The sequence below is a fragment of the Chelon labrosus genome (genome assembly GCF_963514085.1).
Source record: "Chelon labrosus genome assembly, chromosome: 14".
Taxonomy (NCBI): domain Eukaryota; kingdom Metazoa; phylum Chordata; class Actinopteri; order Mugiliformes; family Mugilidae; genus Chelon; species Chelon labrosus.
Genome location: NC_140347.1, coordinates 18,299,460 through 18,317,827, shown reverse-complemented (window position 1 = coordinate 18,317,827; position 18,368 = coordinate 18,299,460). Strand labels below are relative to the sequence as shown.

Sequence of the window (18,368 nt, the reverse complement as noted above, 5' to 3'; positions counted from 1 at the left end):
TTTTAGTTTTTCTTTTTTAATAAATTTGCAAAAATTTCTTCATTTCTGTTTTTTTCTGTCAAGATGGGGTGCTGAGTGTACATTAATGAGAAATAAAATGAACTTTTTTAATTTTAGCAAATGGCTGCACTGAAACAAAGAGTGAAAAATTTAAAGGGGTCTGAATACTTTCCGTACCCACTGTATCTGTGGGATGATCCATAGAGGTCCCTCCCCTCAACCCATAGGACACAAAGGCCCCCACTAACAACATTCTGTTGCCAGACACCACAGGACACCCTCAGAAGGCCCATGTCCATTCTCTGATGAGTCACAACTGTTTTGGAGGCACAAGGGAGACCTACACAATACTAGGAAGGTGGTCATAATGTTATGCCTGATCTGTGCAGTTTAAACGTTTAAGTGTACAGTTCGAGCCGTAAGGGTGTTATTACCACAACTATGTTTTCCACAAGTTACAGGTTTTATTTTAATTGTTTGTTCTTTCTATTTTGAAGAGAACGCCACACACTGATTTAAACTGGTACCTGAAGTCCTCTCCTGGTGAACCAGAGATCCGATTGCTACGAACTGTTCAACAAGTTCTGGCATGTCGATATCAACCAGCGCAACTCAGCGTCACAGCTATGGTCAAACAGCTGGAGGAGGCTGAGGTACAATACTTAGATTTTTTTCTTTTTCTTTTCTCATAAATAATCCAATCCTTTCAAGTATTTTGCACAAAAATGACAAAAAAACTGTCTGATCCGTCTGCTGTAGGAGTTCAGGCGCTGTGTGAATGAGCAAGTTGCAGCTATGAAAAGTTCTGCTGGTGCCTTAAAGAGTGCAGAAGGCCAATGGAGTGCAGCACTACTGGATGCCTCGGCCACAGTGCAGGTCAAAGCTGCACAGCTGGATCAAGTCAAACAATACCACAGGCAGATGAGGATCACCAGAGCTTTCCTGGAGGTTGTAGCTGCTGAGAAGGAAAAGATGAGCTTGTGAGTGATGTAGTGTTTTGAAATTAAGCTGATTGTTATTTTAGTTTTTTTTTGTTGTGGTACACTAATGGTCTTTTGTTGTGGATTTTGTCAGGAATGCGTTGGGAAGCAGTGCCTTTCAAGCTGAAAGACTCAACGCTCTGCTACAAACCATGGAGCAGAAGAAGGACATGATGGAAGATCTGTTGCGGTTAAGTAGCCAGTTGTCAGTGCATTTAAGTGATGCAGAGAGTTCAGGTGCTCTTCTTGCTCAGCTTGGAGATGTCCAGGAGGAATGGAGGCTCCTAGAAGGGAGTATCAAAAGAGCTCTGCAGCAGGCCTCAAACTCCACTTCTCAATACTTGATTCTTTTCAAAGAGGCCAAATATCTTAAAGCCAATCTGGAAGCTCTCCAGCAATCAGTCAGTCGTCAAAGCCATGACAGCAAAAGTGCTTTAGAGTTAGTTTGTCTGACCACAGACCTAAAACTTTATAACCAGCTTTATCTACGTCTACGGTCTCAGTCAGACGCTCTCATCAGCTTTTCTCTGGGCCAGAAAGAGAAGGGTGAGATTGGTCTTAACCTTCAGGAATTGGAGTCCCTGCTTAGTGTCACCAAGAGGATGCTCGACTCTTTCACCTGCAACCCTTCAGCTAAGATGAACAGGCAATTGCGAGACTTGATCATATGGGCGAAGCAGGCGGAAAACCACATCTCTATCGGGAAGAAGCTCGCTCTTTTCCCAGAGGAGGCTCGTATTCAGATTGTTGAAATGAGGAAGTTTCAGACTGATATCATGTCCAGGCGGTCCAAGATGAGAGAGCACGTTGAGGAGATGAAAGCCTCTGAAATGGAGAAGGAAGAAAGCGACGAGGTATTTAAGACAGTGGAAGACCTGTATGAGGCTATTGCTGAGAGCTTGGATCACGTTCTTGACACCATGAAGAAAAACCTCACAGAGCGGGAGAAACTGTTAAGCCAGCTTGCTAGTGTTGACGCCTGGCTAGCAGAAACGCACGTTAAAAGAGATCCCTGCAACCACATCGAGAATGTTTCAAAAGCTGATATCAGAAAGCTGGAGAGCGAGCTGAAAAGCCACACTGAAGCCACGGTGGAGATAGAGAGGCAGCTAAACCTGGTGGAAGCAGCGTCAGAAAGTTGCAGGAACATAGCGACGGGACTGAGTCCGGGAGAAAGCCGCTACCTCGTCAACAGGCTCTGGGGTCTTTGGACTGAATTGGATGGATTGCTGGCTCATGAGAAAGCCACCAGCTGGGAATTAGAGGAGCTGATTCATGAGCGGACCTGTTCAGACGAGGAGCTATCTGCTGTCCAGGACAGTTTAAAGGACATTTGTGCTGATTTGGAGCAGCAGAAGTTCCCTTTGACCCAAGAAACCCTTTCAACAATTGCACATTTGAAATACATGCTAATGGAGCATCAGTGTCAAGTGCAAGAACTTCAGCATTGTCAGGAGGCAAAGCGAAGCGTCCTGCTGTGTTCTGTTGGGGAGCTCCAAGACAGATGCAAGGCTCTGAGTATTGACGCCTTTGAACAAGACAAATATCTGCACCTGAGGAGACAGATGGAGGAATCTAGGGACATTGCTGACGGGCAAATCCAGCATGCCAAAAACAAAGCAATGAGTTTGGGTGAGAGGTTTAGATTGTGTCAAACGCTCCTGGTCGAACTCCCTTTGGTCAAGACGCAATGTCAAGAAGCAGCGGACCAACTGGAGGCCATAGCTCAGGGGTTACACCCATCTGAGCTGAATGCGGAGAGGGAAAAGATTCAGCAGACGGTGGAAACTTTGGTCTCCTGGGAGCGCTCTGTCACAGATGATATCAAATCCCTGGAGGCCAAGCTTCTGTTAGGTATGCGATTTAACTCTGAGCTTGCTGCCGTAATAGAGCTGCTACAAAACACGAGAGTGAAGCTGGAGGGAGCCCATCCAGTCAACCCAGAAGAAAAAGCCATCGACGTTGCACTACAAAGATGTTGGGTGATTTGGAGAAATATGGAGTCCGGGATGCGAGTGTTGGAAGGTCTGGGGCGGAAAGAAAAAACTAACCTGGGAAGTTACAAAGAACTCTTTTCCCTTAGAGACACAGCCATGCAAGAGTGCCACTCGCAGATGGTAGGTTTACATTGTTATTAATACATTTAAGTTTTTAAACTAGCTATTCGGTTGATTATGTAACTTGTATCCAACAGATTAGTCTATCCCAAACCAGAGAATCCCTAAAGGACTACCAGTGGGCGGCTCAGGGAGCAATAGGCTTCCTTCACAATGCCGAAGCGACCTTCCTATCTGCTCCTGGAGGGTTTTTGGATTGCACCGAGGAACAAAGACAAACCCAGCACGCTCTAGAAGCTCTTGAAGATGGATTTCAAGCTCACATTTGCCACCTTGCGGAACGGTTGCCCCAACAGCCCTGCCTCTCCCACGCAAAGACAGAGCAGCTCCACATCAGCATCCTCAGCCAGTTGCTGGTAGGAAGAGCAGTGCTGGAGGCTCAGGCTCAGCTCAGGATGGAGTCCTTGCAGAGGTAAAAGGGCTGAGTTTGTTGGCTTAAGGCATCTATGTAAGCCCTTTGTCTTTTGATGGTTGCTTCTGTGTTTTCATTTTCACATTTCTTGTATTTTTACAGGTGTGAAATTACGCAAGAAAGCCACAGAAAGTGTCACGAAGACATACGTCAGCGTCTTTCAGGGTTTGAAGGCAGACTTTCAGAGTGCGCTGCGGAACAAGTCACCTCATATGACCAATGTGTTGCCCAACAAAGACGAGCCAAGGTAGGCTTGAAGGAACATTAATTTGAATAGTAATGCAGTAGATGATTAGTAAATCTACATACTGGATGTACTTGAAACTTTTACGTCGTTTAAATAATTGCTGTAGGAGGTGAAATGTTGTCGATCTGACTTTGGTTCAGACTGAAATAGAAGAAATTAATTATTATGAATTCCACATTGGAGATCCTGTGACATTTCTGTTAACAGTGGGTTGATAATTTTGGCTTTTAGGAAAATAACTCAACAACCATGAGCTGGACTGGACATGAACCGATTTGCCACAACATTATGACCACTGACAGGAGAAGTGAATAACATTGACCATCTTGTGACAATTCAATGTTCTGCTGGGAAACTTTTGGACCTGCAATTGGTGTGGATGTTACTTAGACATGTAGCACCCACCTAGTCCAGACCAGACACCCCCACCACATAGCAATGACACAGGTCCCAGCAGGATGCAGCTTGACACAGGGACACACACAAAAATGATTTAGGAACAAGTCAAAAAAAACCTGGCTTCCAAATTCACTAGATCCCAAACTGATCAAGTATCTGTGGGATGATCCACAGAGGCCCCTCCCCTCAACCCATAGGACCCAAAGGCCCCCCACTAACAACATTATGTTGCCAGACACCACAGGACACCCTCAGAAGGCCCATGTCCATTCTCTGATGAGTCACCACTGTTTTGGAGGCACAAGGGAGACCTACGTAATATTAGGAGGGTGGTCATAATGTTATGCCTGATCGGTGTATGAACAGAGAAACGTTCAAGTTTAATTGAATCTCTTCATAAAGCTCCTGATGGAAGATCTTCGCAGCCTTGCCGGGAAGATAGAAGACCTGAGGGCTGGGTGTCCAATGCAGGGTTGTGGGGTTGGAAAGGGCGGCGAGCTTGGCGCCCTCTGGAGGCGCTGGGTGTCATTACGCCGTGGCCTTGGCCTCTTGATGGCACACACAGAGCAGAGAGGAGAAGAATGGAGGGACATCACTGCAAGTGTGAGTTTTCATAAATTAATACAAACCATTAAAATAAGGCTCAAATAAAATATTCTGATTCATAAGGGATAGAGAGCGTTCATAAAATACTGAGGTTTCATTTCCATTTTCTTCAGATGGAGCAGTGTTGCAGCTGCCTGGCCAGTCTTCAGGCTGAGGTTCCAGACACGTCCACTGTGAGCTTCATTCAGGAGGAACCCCAGGAGCTTCTTGCCCAGGCCGAGATGCACCAGGTCGGCCTGGAGCAGGAACAACAGGCCTTAGCGTCCCTGGAGCATCGGCTGGAGCACGCCCTGAGCTTATCCACCTCCCAGGAGTCACTCAGCCCAGGACCTGTCGGCAAAACGCTGGTGAAGATCCAAGAGAATGTCAGGAGGTGGGATCTCTTTAATATACGCGTGGACATGTTAGTCCCTATTTATATCATAGATGTTAAGAATATCCCGTTCTCCACAGCTTGAAAGAGAGAAACCTGCTGATTGTAGCTGCAGCACAGGCAGAGGAGAAGGAGAGACTGCAGTTCCAAGAGGAGATAGGAGAGGTTGAGAAACACGTGCTTACCATTCTTCAGGCTCTGGATGCATGTTCGAATCCCAGCAAAACACAGGTCAGGCTACTTTTTTATTCTTCATCAGCTTTAAGACATAGCATTTTTGGGATAAAGAAACACTTAAATGACGTATATGCAAAAATAATGATATAGATAAGCCCTTAAGTGTGTCTTTTATCTATCTTACTAGTATCTCATTTATGAGTGGTGATAAAATATTTTTACTTTATAGTCAGGATTTGTCCTCCACAGCCCAGAGTACAGTAAATGGTTGCCCCTTTTCCTACTGTATATTTACTTATATTTCTTGTAGATTTGCACATATGCAAATGTTGTACATTTTGCTCATACTATTTTATTTTTATTTGTGTAACTATCTTACACCTATTTTTTTTTTTTTTACTAGTGGTTATTAGTGTTTTTTGTTTTTTTTATGTACAACTATTCTACTGTGACCAAGCAATTTCCCTTGTGGATCAATAAAGCCAAAGTCTAAGTCTTTTAGAGTATATTTTAACAAAAAGTTCATGAAAAGTTCAGCAAACTTGTAAAATACTTTGGAGCTGAACTTCTGACCCCAGCTCTCAGTCTCACTCTGTTTCTTATATTTCCCATCTTTTCCATTATGCTCTTGCATTTCCACTCTTGCAGGAGCTCAGGATGGATTTGTCCTCCCAGAAGGCCAAGCTTACGCGTATCGTGGACAGCGTGCAGAGCCGGTACGCAGAGATCCCCGCTGATATTGGGAGGCTGATATCGGAAGTTCAAATGTCTCTGCAGAGCGCAGAGGACGAGGTGACGAGAGAGAGACATGAGAATTCATCCTTGGTAGCGCGTAAATTATCGCTCACCAACATGTTTTTACGTACACAGCTCGTGGAGAAGAGCAGCCCAGTAAGGACACTGACAGGTAGAATAAGGGATCTGGGCTCTGGCCTCGAGAGAGTGAAAGCTTTACTGGAGCAGAAAAGTCCGACCATCAGTGAAGCTCAAAACGTCCTCAAGGTGTGTGTATTTCTTTGGTTTCTGTCTAAATCAGGACGCTCCAGACACCACAGGACACCCTCAGAAGGCTCATGTCCATTCTATAATGAGTCAGAACTATTTTGGAGGCACAAGGGAGACCTACACAATATTAGGACATTAGGTCATAATGTTATGCCTGACCTGTGTATATTTCTTGATCTCCAGCGTGTGTGGGATGAGCTGGACGCGTGGCGCAGCAGCCTGATGGTCCTGGAGAGCGAGGTGCAAGATCTTGCAGAGGAGCAGCCGGACCAAGCCCAGCTTCTGATCGACAAACTCACACAGCCACTGCAGCTCTACCAGGATGCATCGCAGATGGCTGAGCACCGCACCGCCTTCCTCAGCAAGGTCTCACATACTATTACAATGCTCCAGTATAAATACACACACCACTCATATTTTTATGACTGTATTAAGATAACATAGGCTCATGCATATTCTGTGTTTGTTCTTTTATGTCAGGTTCCTACCTGTCTCCAGGAGTTGGAGGACATCTTGCACTCGGCCACATGTTGGTTGGATGAAGCCCACTTGTGGCTCAGCACTTCCTGCTCATTTACAACAGCCAGAAGCCTCCAGGATCACGCTAAGTCCTTGCAGGTCAGTAACAGCAAGCAGCAAGTGACAAGAGACACAAACATCAGTCACTGGCTTATGACAATTGCTGTTTTACTGTATTTGCTGTATTTCTGCTTTATTCATTCGATTTGTTTTAACATTTGTACATTAATTTCATTTCATATTTAGCACCCATTGAATCTCCTTACTAGTTACTACTGCCTAACATGCATAACCTTAACTGATGCTTTACTGTTGATTCAAAAATTTCAAACTCCAGTTGGTCCTGGAAGACTCTGAGAGGATCAGAAACAACCTTCAGAACTTCAGGTCAGCGCTGGCGGAGGTCTCTGCTGTGTGTGACGTCAGTACGCAGGTGGAGAGGCTGGAGCAGAACGACCAACGAGTTCACCAAATGCAGCGGGACATCCTTGAGCCGCTGGAGCAGCTTCAGCAGGCTGTTGCAGTAAGAATATATTTATATTAGGGGTTGAGCGACTTCCGATTTTTTTAAATGGACTAATTTGTGGTGAAAGTCTAGTCGACCTCGTCTAGTCGATGACGTCACACATAAAAACACAGTAGAACATAATGCTTTGCAACAATCAAATCTATGTTCTTGACCTGAATATATACTGTAGCGTCTCACACAAAGGAGGCTTTTCTGCAAGGTAGCTGAGGCTTAAACACAAACTACTGTCGGCCATAGGCCACTTCAACAATATAAACACTGTCAGTAAGACGTTTGTAATATGCAGCTCTCGCTCATTAAACTCTCTGCTCTACCGTAACTCCTGTCTCTCACATGGTGCATTCACTGACATCAAGGACAAAAAACATGCTCTACAACCACAGCAACAATGTCAAATATTAGAACACAACAGATCTATTAATACCGCGCATTGCAGATACAGTATGTATAGCCTATAGAAATCAGCACCGTCAGTAGGAATTAATAGTACCTCACAGCGTGTTGTAAAACAATGCGGCATATCTCCGAAGCCTTTTCTGTGTATAGCAGCTAAAGGTCTAATAACGTTAGACAATGAGATTCAACAACATGTTGTTGATTTGCAGCCTCCTTCTCTCTGTTATCACAGGTGAAGTTGTTAATTGACTGCTGTCCACAGGATTTGGACCATTAGTATTAGCGGATACCTTTTCAGATGAGTGTGCATTACAGTAGTACTTTTGTTGTATTTCAGGACTCACTTACATATTCTGCATGTCATGGTAGAATGGGCTTCATCTTTAGCGAAGTATTTCCACACCCTTGATGAACCGCTGCTGGTTTGCTGCAATGACCCACTGGGCTCCTCACCTGTCTTCTCCAAGGCATCCATGTTAATATTGTTACGTGATCGGCGAATAGTCGACTTCCTGCTAAAAGCGTCATGACGCAGCAGTGAAGTCGACTAGTGGACTATTCGGTATAACCCCTGGTATATATATAAAGACATATGTAAGAAATGCACACATTATAGGTTGTTTGTGACACCACATAGAAGTTGAAACTGTTATATATTGTTTTAAACTTTGGCCCCTTCCACTTCCTGTACAGCTTTAACACATAAGTTCCGTTTGGGGTAAATTGGATTGAATTTTCGCGGCTTGGACTATCTTCTTTTTAACAGCGAAACTTTGATATTATGGACATCTAAGTACATTATAGACAGTAGAACGTGGCAGGAAACATAGGTAATGCTGCAAAAGAAATGCCAACAGACAGACATGTGTCCTTACAGCAGGTCTACAGCTAAATAAGTCCTAATTTTAAATATGTTCTCAAATGTCCCAAAATCAAGAGGGATGGAACACCTGTACATGTTAAAGTTGCTGGGAATGTTTCTGTTTCAGATAGTGGACGTGATGGAGGCTGAGCTGAAGGCTGTGGAGAAGAATGTCCCAAAAATCAGTGCGATTTTATCCTCCATGGACATCTCCAGCATAACTCTGACGGAGCATCTACACAACCGACAGGTAAAACTGTACACTCGAGGCTACGTATTACGTATTGTAATTCGAAAAGTAAAGTCGCATTTTTCTTTCATCTTTCAACAAAATAAATGTCTGATATCCTCGTACTTTTAAGATTTTATATGAAAACTAACCGGTGTGCTCAGAGTAACTCATGTATGAGACAATAACCACATGTTTCTTTCCTGAAGGTGATCTTGGCCAATGTGCTGTCAATGCGGACTATGTTGGAGGACATAGAGAGGTGCAGAGGACAAATTCTCATGCCTCAGGGAGCAGAGGAGGACCTGCAGGTCTTCTCCAGAGCCAGACTGCTTCTGCAAACACTTGAGGAGCTGGAGCAACTCACCCAGCAACAAGCTTCGCTGCTGGAGGTACGGCACGAAGTCTGAATTCTATTACCTTAGCAGAGATAGAGGTTTAGAAAAAAAGTTGTTCAGTGAGGACTATTGAACAGAACAGTTTTTTTATTATATCACTTGTTTTCTGGTCTCCCTTGACTGAAATAGAACAAGATTAAAGAGGAGAATGAAACACAAACAGATACTCCTGAAGAGATGCAGCAACTGGACAGATCGCCGCACAGACTCCTAGTTCAGGTAACAACAATCATAATAAAGCAGAATTCATTGTGTAACACCAGCTAAACCAGTGCCACCAGTGTGATGTTTGATTTTAAGTGCTGTGATTTTCTTTGAATTAATCACTTCCTTTAATCATTTAATGCTTACAACTTACAACAATAGACAACCACATTTTAATTAAACTCTTTTGGGTTAGGGTTAGGGTTAGGGGAAAACAAACATGATTTCTAAAAGTTGCAAAATTTACTTTTTGTGTACTTTATGCAAGAAACCTTCAGTAAAGCTGGTGAACTCTGTTTATTCTGTCTGTTATATGGGATTAGTTGAACCTGTCTGTTAAAGCTCTGTCTAAAATATGTTCTTCTAGTGGGCTGTGAGGCAGGCTCAACAAAATCCTTCAATCTTTGTTTTTTGGGGGATTTTTCTGTCGTCCTGCTCCACTAACCTACGGATAAGCTGCATATTGTATACTGATCAGCCACAACATTAAAACCACTGACAGGAGAAGTAAATTACATTGACCATCTCTGTGACAATTCAATGTTCTGCTGGGAAACTTGATCTGGCATTTATGTGGATGTTACTTAGACATGTAGCACCCACCTAGACCAGACCAGGCACCCCCACCCCATAGCAATGACACTTCTTGATGGCAGCAGCCATCCCCAGCAGGATGCAGCCTGACACAGACACACGCACAAAAACAGTTTAGGAACACCTCGAAAAAACATGAAATCAGCACAAGGTGTTGACCTGGCCTCCAAATTCACAAGATCCCAAACTGATCAAGTATCTGTGGGATTGGACCCAAAGGCCCCCACTAACAACATTCTGTTACCAGACACCACAGGACACCCTCAGAAGGCCCATGTCCATTCTATGATGAGTCACAACTGTTTCGGATGCACAAGGGAGACCTACACAATATTAGGAAGGTGGTCATAATGTTATGTCTGATCAGTGTATATGCAGTATGTTTTTCATACAATTCACATTATTACATTCAAATTCATTTAAGTTGGTGCAGGGCAATCAGAAAAAAAGATAGGTGATAATATTTTTAACAAATCCGTGTTCACTAGATCATCATGCATTTTTCCATTAGAACCCATTAGTCAGTGTAGTTTAAAGCAGTAAAATTACTTCATTAAAAGTACTTGTAATCATTTTTATCAGGTTTCACATAAACCCGTTAATACTTCCTTACATTCAATATTATGTAATAGCCTAATAAAATTAGTGTTTAAGAAGCCATTGTGCAGTTTTCCTTTAACTTCCTCTTTTGATCATATATTCACCCTTATCACTAAAAACAGGAGTCTAACTCAGAGGAAGAGGAGGACGAGGATGATGAGAATTGTCACTCGTCATCCTCTGACACACTAACATGCAGTATTCCTGAGGTAAATCTGAACAGTGATTACAGGGGGAAGCATGGCTCTTTTGGGTTCCAGGTTTCATTCCAAAATGTCACAATAAGTAGAAACGTTAGGATTTCACCAGTGAAGCTCCTCTAGTCGTGTACCAAGTCCTTACAGTATTAGCAGGGGTTCAGTCTCAGACTTTGCTGCATGGAATTTCCTCTCTCTCACTTTCATTTCATGCCTCCACGTCTCTAAAAAACGATTTAAACAAGCTAATATTTAAGACTCAACGAACGATTTTGATCAGTTTTGGAATGAAACTCATCACGTCTTGGGCTCCCTCTTCTTGCATATTTCCCTCCTTGGTGTATATTTTGATTCACTTCTAAATTTCCATCTTTAATGCTGCTAATTTCTCCTGTGGAAGGAATGAGCAGATTTCTTTTGCATGCCGCTGATGTGAAGCCGTTTGAGGCTGGTCACAGTGATCCCGTGATGAATCCACTCTGGCGCTGTCAGAAGCAGCTGCTCGAAGAGTGTTGCTCCACCAAAGCTCTTTCCCTCTCATTCACACACCCGGACAGATAACGGCATGTTTACTGTATATATGTATGCATGCGAGGGTTCCGTTTTCATTTGTGTATTAATACAACTGATGTGTTAGGACCTGGAGGAGACCCTCAAACTTGTGCAAAGTGAGGACATGGCTGAAACCAAACTTCTGTCAGATGCTCAGGTAAATATAGTTGAATTTTGGAAGTACTGAGCTAATTTCTTTTGGAAAATCTACTTTCAATAATATGTAGTTTTATATTTTTTAAGTGCTATTAATTGTAGTTATTTAAAAGAAGCCATTGCATTAACGATTATGCACGCACACTTGGAATAATTTGGGGATTTTGGCCATTGTGACGTAGTATTTGACAACATCTTAATATGTTTTTTCAGGAACTGGAGAGTTTGTCTGATCAGTTTCCTTCTGAATACAAGCTTTTATCTCTGACGCCTGGGTTGGACTCAAACCTTAAACCTGCAAGTTTTGAAACTGGATTATTAACACAGGACTCTAAAGCAGATGTTGGCAAATCATTTAGTCCCAAAACCTCAGCGACAGTGGAGTCACAAAACACTTCAGCCATCCCAGCAGCTGGAGACCAGTTTAAAGCTGCTACCGCGGCTGCTGCAGACCGGCATGAATCACCAGAACAAGAAGCCACAGATGCCGGTGCAAAGTTGCCTCAGGCGGCGGCTGCAGCAGTGGAAGACACGAGAGTGATTCCTTCAAGACCCATAACTCCATTCACAGCCAAGAGAGCTTCAGATGAGTTTATGGTGGAGGAAGATCTGACTTCAGCTCCCCGTCCAGATCTAGTGAGTGTAAGAAAAGTCTTTCACAATGTTCCAAATTCTCCTGTATTTTTTTCCCTTTATAGTTTGAAAAGTTTACTGTTAAATTAAGACCCTGAACAAGAATGTGTCTACTATGATCAAGCATAACATTATGACCACCTTCCTAATATTGTGTAGGTCTCCAAAACAGTCGTGACTCATCAGAGAATGGACATGGTCCTTCTGAGGGTGTCCTGTGGTGTCTGGCAACAGGATGTTGTTAGTGGGGGCCTTTGGGTCCTATGGGTTGAGGGGAGGGGCCTCTGTGGATCATCCCACACATACTTGATCAGTTTGGGATCTAGTGAATTTGGAGGCCAGGTCAACACCTTTTGCTGACCTGCATGTTTTTTTTAGTTGTTCCTAAACCGTTTTTGTGTGTGCATGTGTCAGGCTGCATCCTGCTGGGGATGGCTGCTGCCATCAAGGAGTGTCATTGCTATGGGGTGGGGGTGCCTGGTCTGGTCTAGGTGGGTGCTACATGTCTAAGGAACATCCACATGAATGCCAGGTCCAAAAGTTTCCCAGCAGGACACTGAATTGACACAAGATGGTCAATGTGTACTTCTTCTGTCAGTGGTCATAATGTTGTGCCTGATCATAGTCTAATCTGTCTAATGCATAATTTATTTAGTTGTTTACTTTTTTCCCTATTCTCTCTAATGTACAGGATACTTTTAATAGACAGAAGGAGCAAAGTGAAGTCAGCACCAGTCGCGGTAGTTTTGTGGATGAATCCCAGCAACAGGAGTTCTCTGAGGAGCCAATCAGGTAAAAGGATGACAAAAAGAAAATAGACAAAGAGTGTAAATAGTATATCATATAAAGTATATATTGTTTGTTCTCCAGCTTGGCCGGACATGAAGATGATGAGCGCCAAAGGTGGAGTCGACTTCACTCCCAGATCTCACAAAAATTGACCACTTTGAAAAAAGTCAAGGAGGAGAATCAAAGGCTGACCAGCACAGACGATGGAGGAGATGGTGAAAAGGTAGAAAAAAAATAATCACAGATGAGACATAGATGAGACATGATTTAGACGAGGTGAGAGATTTGAGCTTGGTGATAGAGATGTGGATGCTAGGATACCGACACATTGCATCTGTTACCAGGGCAACAGTTAATTGGTTGAGCACCCTATGATTTGGTCCTCTGTCTGTGCTGACGCTCCTTTTACTCCTTTTATTCCTTTCACGTCCATAAAGTTGCCAGTTTTGCACAATGAACCGGCCTCACTAACACAAATACTGCATTCTGTTTCTTTATAACTTCACCCGCTGTAAAACACTAACTATAATTTCTTTTTTTTTCTGTTTAGGTACGAGAGAGGACGACGATGTCAACTGGATCTGCTTCTGCAGTTCTTCAACTGACACGTGAATCTATAACCATGCTGAGACAAATAGTACGTGCAATAGAAATAAAGTTTATGTTTGTTCCAACTCAAATAGATAAAAATATGGTTGACTGGTTTAAATATTAAACATATCTTAATATAAATATCAACTAAGATGTATCTCAGGAACAATCAGGTTTATTTTGAACCAATGCCGGAAAGTACGGTATATGTTTTTTTTTGATTATTGATATACACCGATCAGCCACAACATTAAAACCACTGACAGCAGAAGTAAATAACACAGACAATACTTGATCCTGTGACAATCCAATGTTCTGCTCGGAAACCTTTGGACCTGGCATTTGTGTGGATGTTACTTAGACATATAGCACCCACCTAGACCAGACCAGGCACCTCCACCCCATAGCAATGACACTCCTTGATGGCAGCAGCCATCCCCAGCAGGATGCAGCCTGACACAGGCACACGCACAAAAACGGTTTAGGAACAACTAAAAAAACATGAAGAACAGCACAAGGTGTTGACCTGACCTCTAAATTCACTAGATCCCAAACCGATCAAGTATTTGTGGGATGATCCAGAGGCCCCTCCCCTATACTCATAGGATCGAAAGGCCCCCACTTACATCTTATTACCAGACACCAGTGATATTGATGCTCATGTTTGATATTTTCTTCATGAAGGCTGCAGGTGGTTCTGACCCAGGTATGAAGGAGGAGTTCTACGAGGCTGTACGGAGGGTTCTCCTCTGCCTAGACTCTTTGACTGACCTACTCCTGACTCCTGTTGGTGCTGGTGAAGATGGACCCGAGCTGAGGCTGCTGCAGCAGGAGGTGACTGACAAGTGGTCCATGCTCATCTGATTTCATGCTTTTGTATCTTTTCTTTGGAGATGAATGTATTTTTACATCTTTGTGTTTTGTCTTCATACTTGTGCAGTGTGTATCCGCTGAGATGGTAACTCTGGCTGAGCTGCTGAGTAAAGTGGAGTCAGAGTCCAGGCCTGCTCTTGCAGAGGAACTACCAGATGCATCAAGATGTTTGATCAGCCTTCAGGAATGTCTTCGTACTGTCCAGCTGGTCTTCACCTCATCACACAATCAGCTCACTGAACACCCCAAGAGCAAACAGCAGGTATGAAATAAACTACTATGACCTGCAGTAGCCTAAATGTGCCTTAAGTCTAATATAAACAAGTCAGAAAAAATAATGTTGCAATCAAGAACAATATGAAAATGACACGAGTGTTTCTGCTCCACTGTGACTACATGTGCTTTTGATACAACACTTTAAAAAATTGTAATTATAAATTGTAAATCTTTTCCATCACCTGTCAGAGCCAACACAACACTTTGTTTTTCCTCACATAGGAGCTCTCCTCCACTGAACTGTGTCTTCTGGACGAGTTCGACCTGGGACAGTGTGAGATCTTCCCGAGTGTGAAGGACGCTCCTAGTCTGGAGGTAACCACTGCTTCAGTTTTGTATGCATTTATAATCATTCAAAGTGTAATAAACTGGTGTAAAGAATTGTTAAATATCTTTCTAATTTCTTATTAGAAAAAGGAAAAAAACATTAATTTCGGCCTCTACATAATAAATATAATGAAAAGTTTTCACGTACAACATCGCTGTAAGATACTGTGTGAGTTTCATCCGGCACTTTGTGTTAAACTTTGTGCTGCTCCTGTGTACCTCTGCAGTGTGGGCTGGCCAGACATCTGAGTGAGAGTCCGGGGGAGAAAGCCGAGCTGCAACACTCTTCTCGGTCCTTGCTTCAGGGGATAGCGCGCCTCCTGGACCTAGGCGAAGAGTGCATAACGAGGAGAGAGGCGAGCCAGGTTCACAGCTGCGGTGAACTTCAAGGCGTTCTCTGCAGACACAAGGTATCACGGTGTGCTTTCAGAAAGTTCTTCCATCATTCAGACTAAGGTTTAAGTTAGGCCAGTGCTTCACCAAGGGTGTGAAGAAAAGAGTCTTAGAGACAGCCGGAGCTAAAACAACTTCAGCCAACTAACAGATACTTAGATCTTTTCTGTTGCAACGTGTATTTACATCATAATTATTTTAACTTTTGTCATAAATCTTGAAATTTTACCCTTCTCCATTCAGCTTGGAATGTAACTCCATGTTATTAATGTTAATGCACATTATTGCAGCTTATTAATCTTTCCTATGTATAAAATAAATATTTACATCCGTCTCTAATACTTGTACATTAGTTCATATGCAAATTTTGTACTATTTTGTACTTTTATTTTATTTTTATTTTATGAGATTTTTACTTATATTTTATTTGTATTTTACTACATTTTTATTTTATTTTATTTTTTCTTTTGTTTTTCTCAAGAGTGTTTTTTATGTGCAACTGAGCTGGCAATAGCCCTTGTGGATGAATAAAGTCTCTCTAAGTCTAATCTGTTCTCTTGGTGATCCAGAAGCTCCTGCAGGTCCTCAGGTGCCAGACGGCTTTTGTCCAGTATCTACTCCAACATGAGCCAGAAGCACTGAACTGTCTAGGGGATGAATGGGTACAGCTGGAAGCCAGGACTAAAGCTCTTCAGCAGCAAGCTCTGGACCAGGACGTGGCTTCTCAAAGGAGGCTCCAGGTTTGTAGCGCACACTTGCTGAAGGCCATAGGAGTTCAAACATGCACTTTATGTGCATATTTTTGTAACATCCATCCTAGAGTGTTCACGGTTCAGATGCTGAAACATGTGTGTGGGTTTATGGTTTGTTCTGCTGTAGGAGTGGACCCGCTGGGCGGATAATTGTGGTCAGTTGGGGAAAGTCCTGGATGAGTCCGACACCATCATTGGCATCAGTGGAGAACTGGAGGGAGATGATGAGGAGGAGTTGATGCAGCACAGAATAGATACCTGCCAGGTACATCATGTCATACAGTTTGTTCTCACACCTTCTCTCACTTTGAATAGTTTTTTTTCTTCTCCCTAGTTTAATATGTTACAGTTTAAACACAAAGCTTTTGTTTTGTGATCATTTTGGGAATAGGTGACGTTATCGTAGCATTTGTACTCCTATTATATCTTCTGTACTGATTTCCTTCATTTTCTAGAATCCCTCCCAACATCCTACTAAGATCATACTACAATTAGTTTGAATTTAGTTAATTATTTATTAATATTTGTTGTCACTTAGACATGTAGCACCCATCTTGACCAGACCAGGCACCCCCACCCCATAGCAATGACACTCCTTGATGGCAGCAGCCATCCCCAGCAGGATGCAGCCTGACACAGACACACACACAAAAACTGTTTAGGAACAACTCAAAAAAACATGAAGAACAGCACAAGGTGTTGACCTGGCCTCTAAATTTACTAGATCCCAAACTGATCAAATATCTGTGGGATGATCCACAGAGGCCCCTCCCCTCAACCCACAGGACCCAAAGGCCCCCACTTACAAAATTCTGTTGCCAGACACCACAGGACATCCTCAGAAGGACCATGTCCATTTCTCTGGAGGCACAAGGGAGACCTACACAATATTAGGAAGGTGGTCATAATGTTATGCCATGCCACTTCTTTTCACCTCTCCTCTTTGTTTTTTTGAGTGCACGATAGGCCTGAATAAGATGTGACAAAGGATGTTTGCAGAGAGATAAAGGGAGCTGTTATAGAACAAGAGATTGTGGTTTTATTTGCATGAATCAGTGAATCCAAGACACAAGGGAGCTGTGTTAATCTTCTTCTGTCCTCTACTTGTCAAGTAAATCTTGTGAACTCACCATAAACATAAGTACCAATGATTCTCCATGCCTCTCAGCAAACACTGATCCAGCTGGATGAGAGCAGAGCCGCTTTAGGACTGCTCCTGGATCAGGCGACGGTGCTGCAGGCCGAGCCAGAGTTCGCCTCCTCGGTCAGACGGACAGGGGGCGCAGTGGAGCTGCGATGGAGGAGCGCAGAGAGGAGGACAAGGCAGGAGATTCAACGCTGCAAAGGCATCCAGGACGTCCGGGCCAGGTGGGCGATAGCTTTGATTTTTTTTTTATTATCTACCAGCAGAGGTCAGATAGTTTAAAAAGAAAAAATAATCATGACATTACTTTATTTCACTCCAGAGCTGTTAAAAGGAACCTCTAGGAAAATATCATTTCATAAGACATGTTCCTATAGGTGTAGTGCCTCAACTATAGTTAAACAGAAAGCAATGCCACATGATATTAATGATCCTGTGAATTCTCTCTTCTCAGTTCTTGGAAAATAGGTTTTTATTTTGATTGTTTGTCTTTTGGCAGAGTTATAGCAGCTGCAGTAGAAAGTAAATGCTTTTGCAGCAAATTTAGAGTCGGAGCAATAAATCTTTCAAGAGTGTGAAATCTAAAAAGGCAAATAACCAAGTAGAACATCTTGAGGATGCTGCTATCAGGTTTTTAATTATGCCCAGAGATTGATTTAGTCTTTCTGAGTGAAGCACATATTGGATTAAATCCTAAAAACTTTAGAACAATAAAGGTCCTCTTAATCACCGGACCCATGCCTTACCTCATTCTGTATGAGGTCATGTTCTGCTCCACCGGTTGAAGTTATCCGTTGCTCTCGTCCTTCCCACAGATTCCAGGCTGACTTCGCCTCGCTCGGTGAACGGCTGGTTGGTGCCAACAGACACCTGAAGACGTTGTCAGCTCTGGCAGATGCTCCTGACCTGGATCAGGATTGTGTTCAGGGCAGTCTGGTCAAACTGCTGGTAAGGCTGACTTTAACGTAACAAAGAAGTCAGGATCAATTCTCACTGTTTATCAGGTTTAATTGTAACGTCACAGATCTTGTGATGGAC

General features: G+C 43.0%; 1 protein-coding gene across 4 annotated transcripts in view; it reads left to right on the top strand.

The window, feature by feature from the left end:
- syne2a (spectrin repeat containing, nuclear envelope 2a) overlaps positions 1 to 18,368 on the top strand; it is an 83,548-nt gene that overhangs the window by 34,883 nt on the left and 30,297 nt on the right. For 2 of the 4 annotated variants that reach the window (XM_084560223.1, XM_084560222.1), the window contains exons 49-78: positions 498 to 653; positions 760 to 980; positions 1,075 to 3,097; positions 3,175 to 3,509; positions 3,612 to 3,756; positions 4,558 to 4,758; positions 4,875 to 5,134; positions 5,215 to 5,365; positions 5,960 to 6,103; positions 6,182 to 6,313; positions 6,500 to 6,682; positions 6,797 to 6,934; positions 7,173 to 7,358; positions 8,750 to 8,872; positions 9,061 to 9,243; positions 9,379 to 9,468; positions 10,770 to 10,856; positions 11,482 to 11,553; positions 11,766 to 12,194; positions 12,877 to 12,977; positions 13,056 to 13,197; positions 13,525 to 13,611; positions 14,250 to 14,399; positions 14,506 to 14,700; positions 14,937 to 15,029; positions 15,269 to 15,451; positions 16,004 to 16,174; positions 16,314 to 16,451; positions 17,355 to 17,554; positions 18,146 to 18,278. In XM_084560223.1, the coding sequence (XP_084416349.1) occupies positions 498 to 653; positions 760 to 980; positions 1,075 to 3,097; positions 3,175 to 3,509; positions 3,612 to 3,756; positions 4,558 to 4,758; positions 4,875 to 5,134; positions 5,215 to 5,365; positions 5,960 to 6,103; positions 6,182 to 6,313; positions 6,500 to 6,682; positions 6,797 to 6,934; positions 7,173 to 7,358; positions 8,750 to 8,872; positions 9,061 to 9,243; positions 9,379 to 9,468; positions 10,770 to 10,856; positions 11,482 to 11,553; positions 11,766 to 12,194; positions 12,877 to 12,977; positions 13,056 to 13,197; positions 13,525 to 13,611; positions 14,250 to 14,399; positions 14,506 to 14,700; positions 14,937 to 15,029; positions 15,269 to 15,451; positions 16,004 to 16,174; positions 16,314 to 16,451; positions 17,355 to 17,554; positions 18,146 to 18,278 (6,852 nt within the window). The remainder of the gene's footprint in view (positions 1 to 497; positions 654 to 759; positions 981 to 1,074; positions 3,098 to 3,174; positions 3,510 to 3,611; positions 3,757 to 4,557; positions 4,759 to 4,874; positions 5,135 to 5,214; positions 5,366 to 5,959; positions 6,104 to 6,181; positions 6,314 to 6,499; positions 6,683 to 6,796; positions 6,935 to 7,172; positions 7,359 to 8,749; positions 8,873 to 9,060; positions 9,244 to 9,378; positions 9,469 to 10,769; positions 10,857 to 11,481; positions 11,554 to 11,765; positions 12,195 to 12,876; positions 12,978 to 13,055; positions 13,198 to 13,524; positions 13,612 to 14,249; positions 14,400 to 14,505; positions 14,701 to 14,936; positions 15,030 to 15,268; positions 15,452 to 16,003; positions 16,175 to 16,313; positions 16,452 to 17,354; positions 17,555 to 18,145; positions 18,279 to 18,368) is intronic. The other 2 variants (XM_084560224.1, XM_084560225.1) reach the window with 2 other exon arrangements.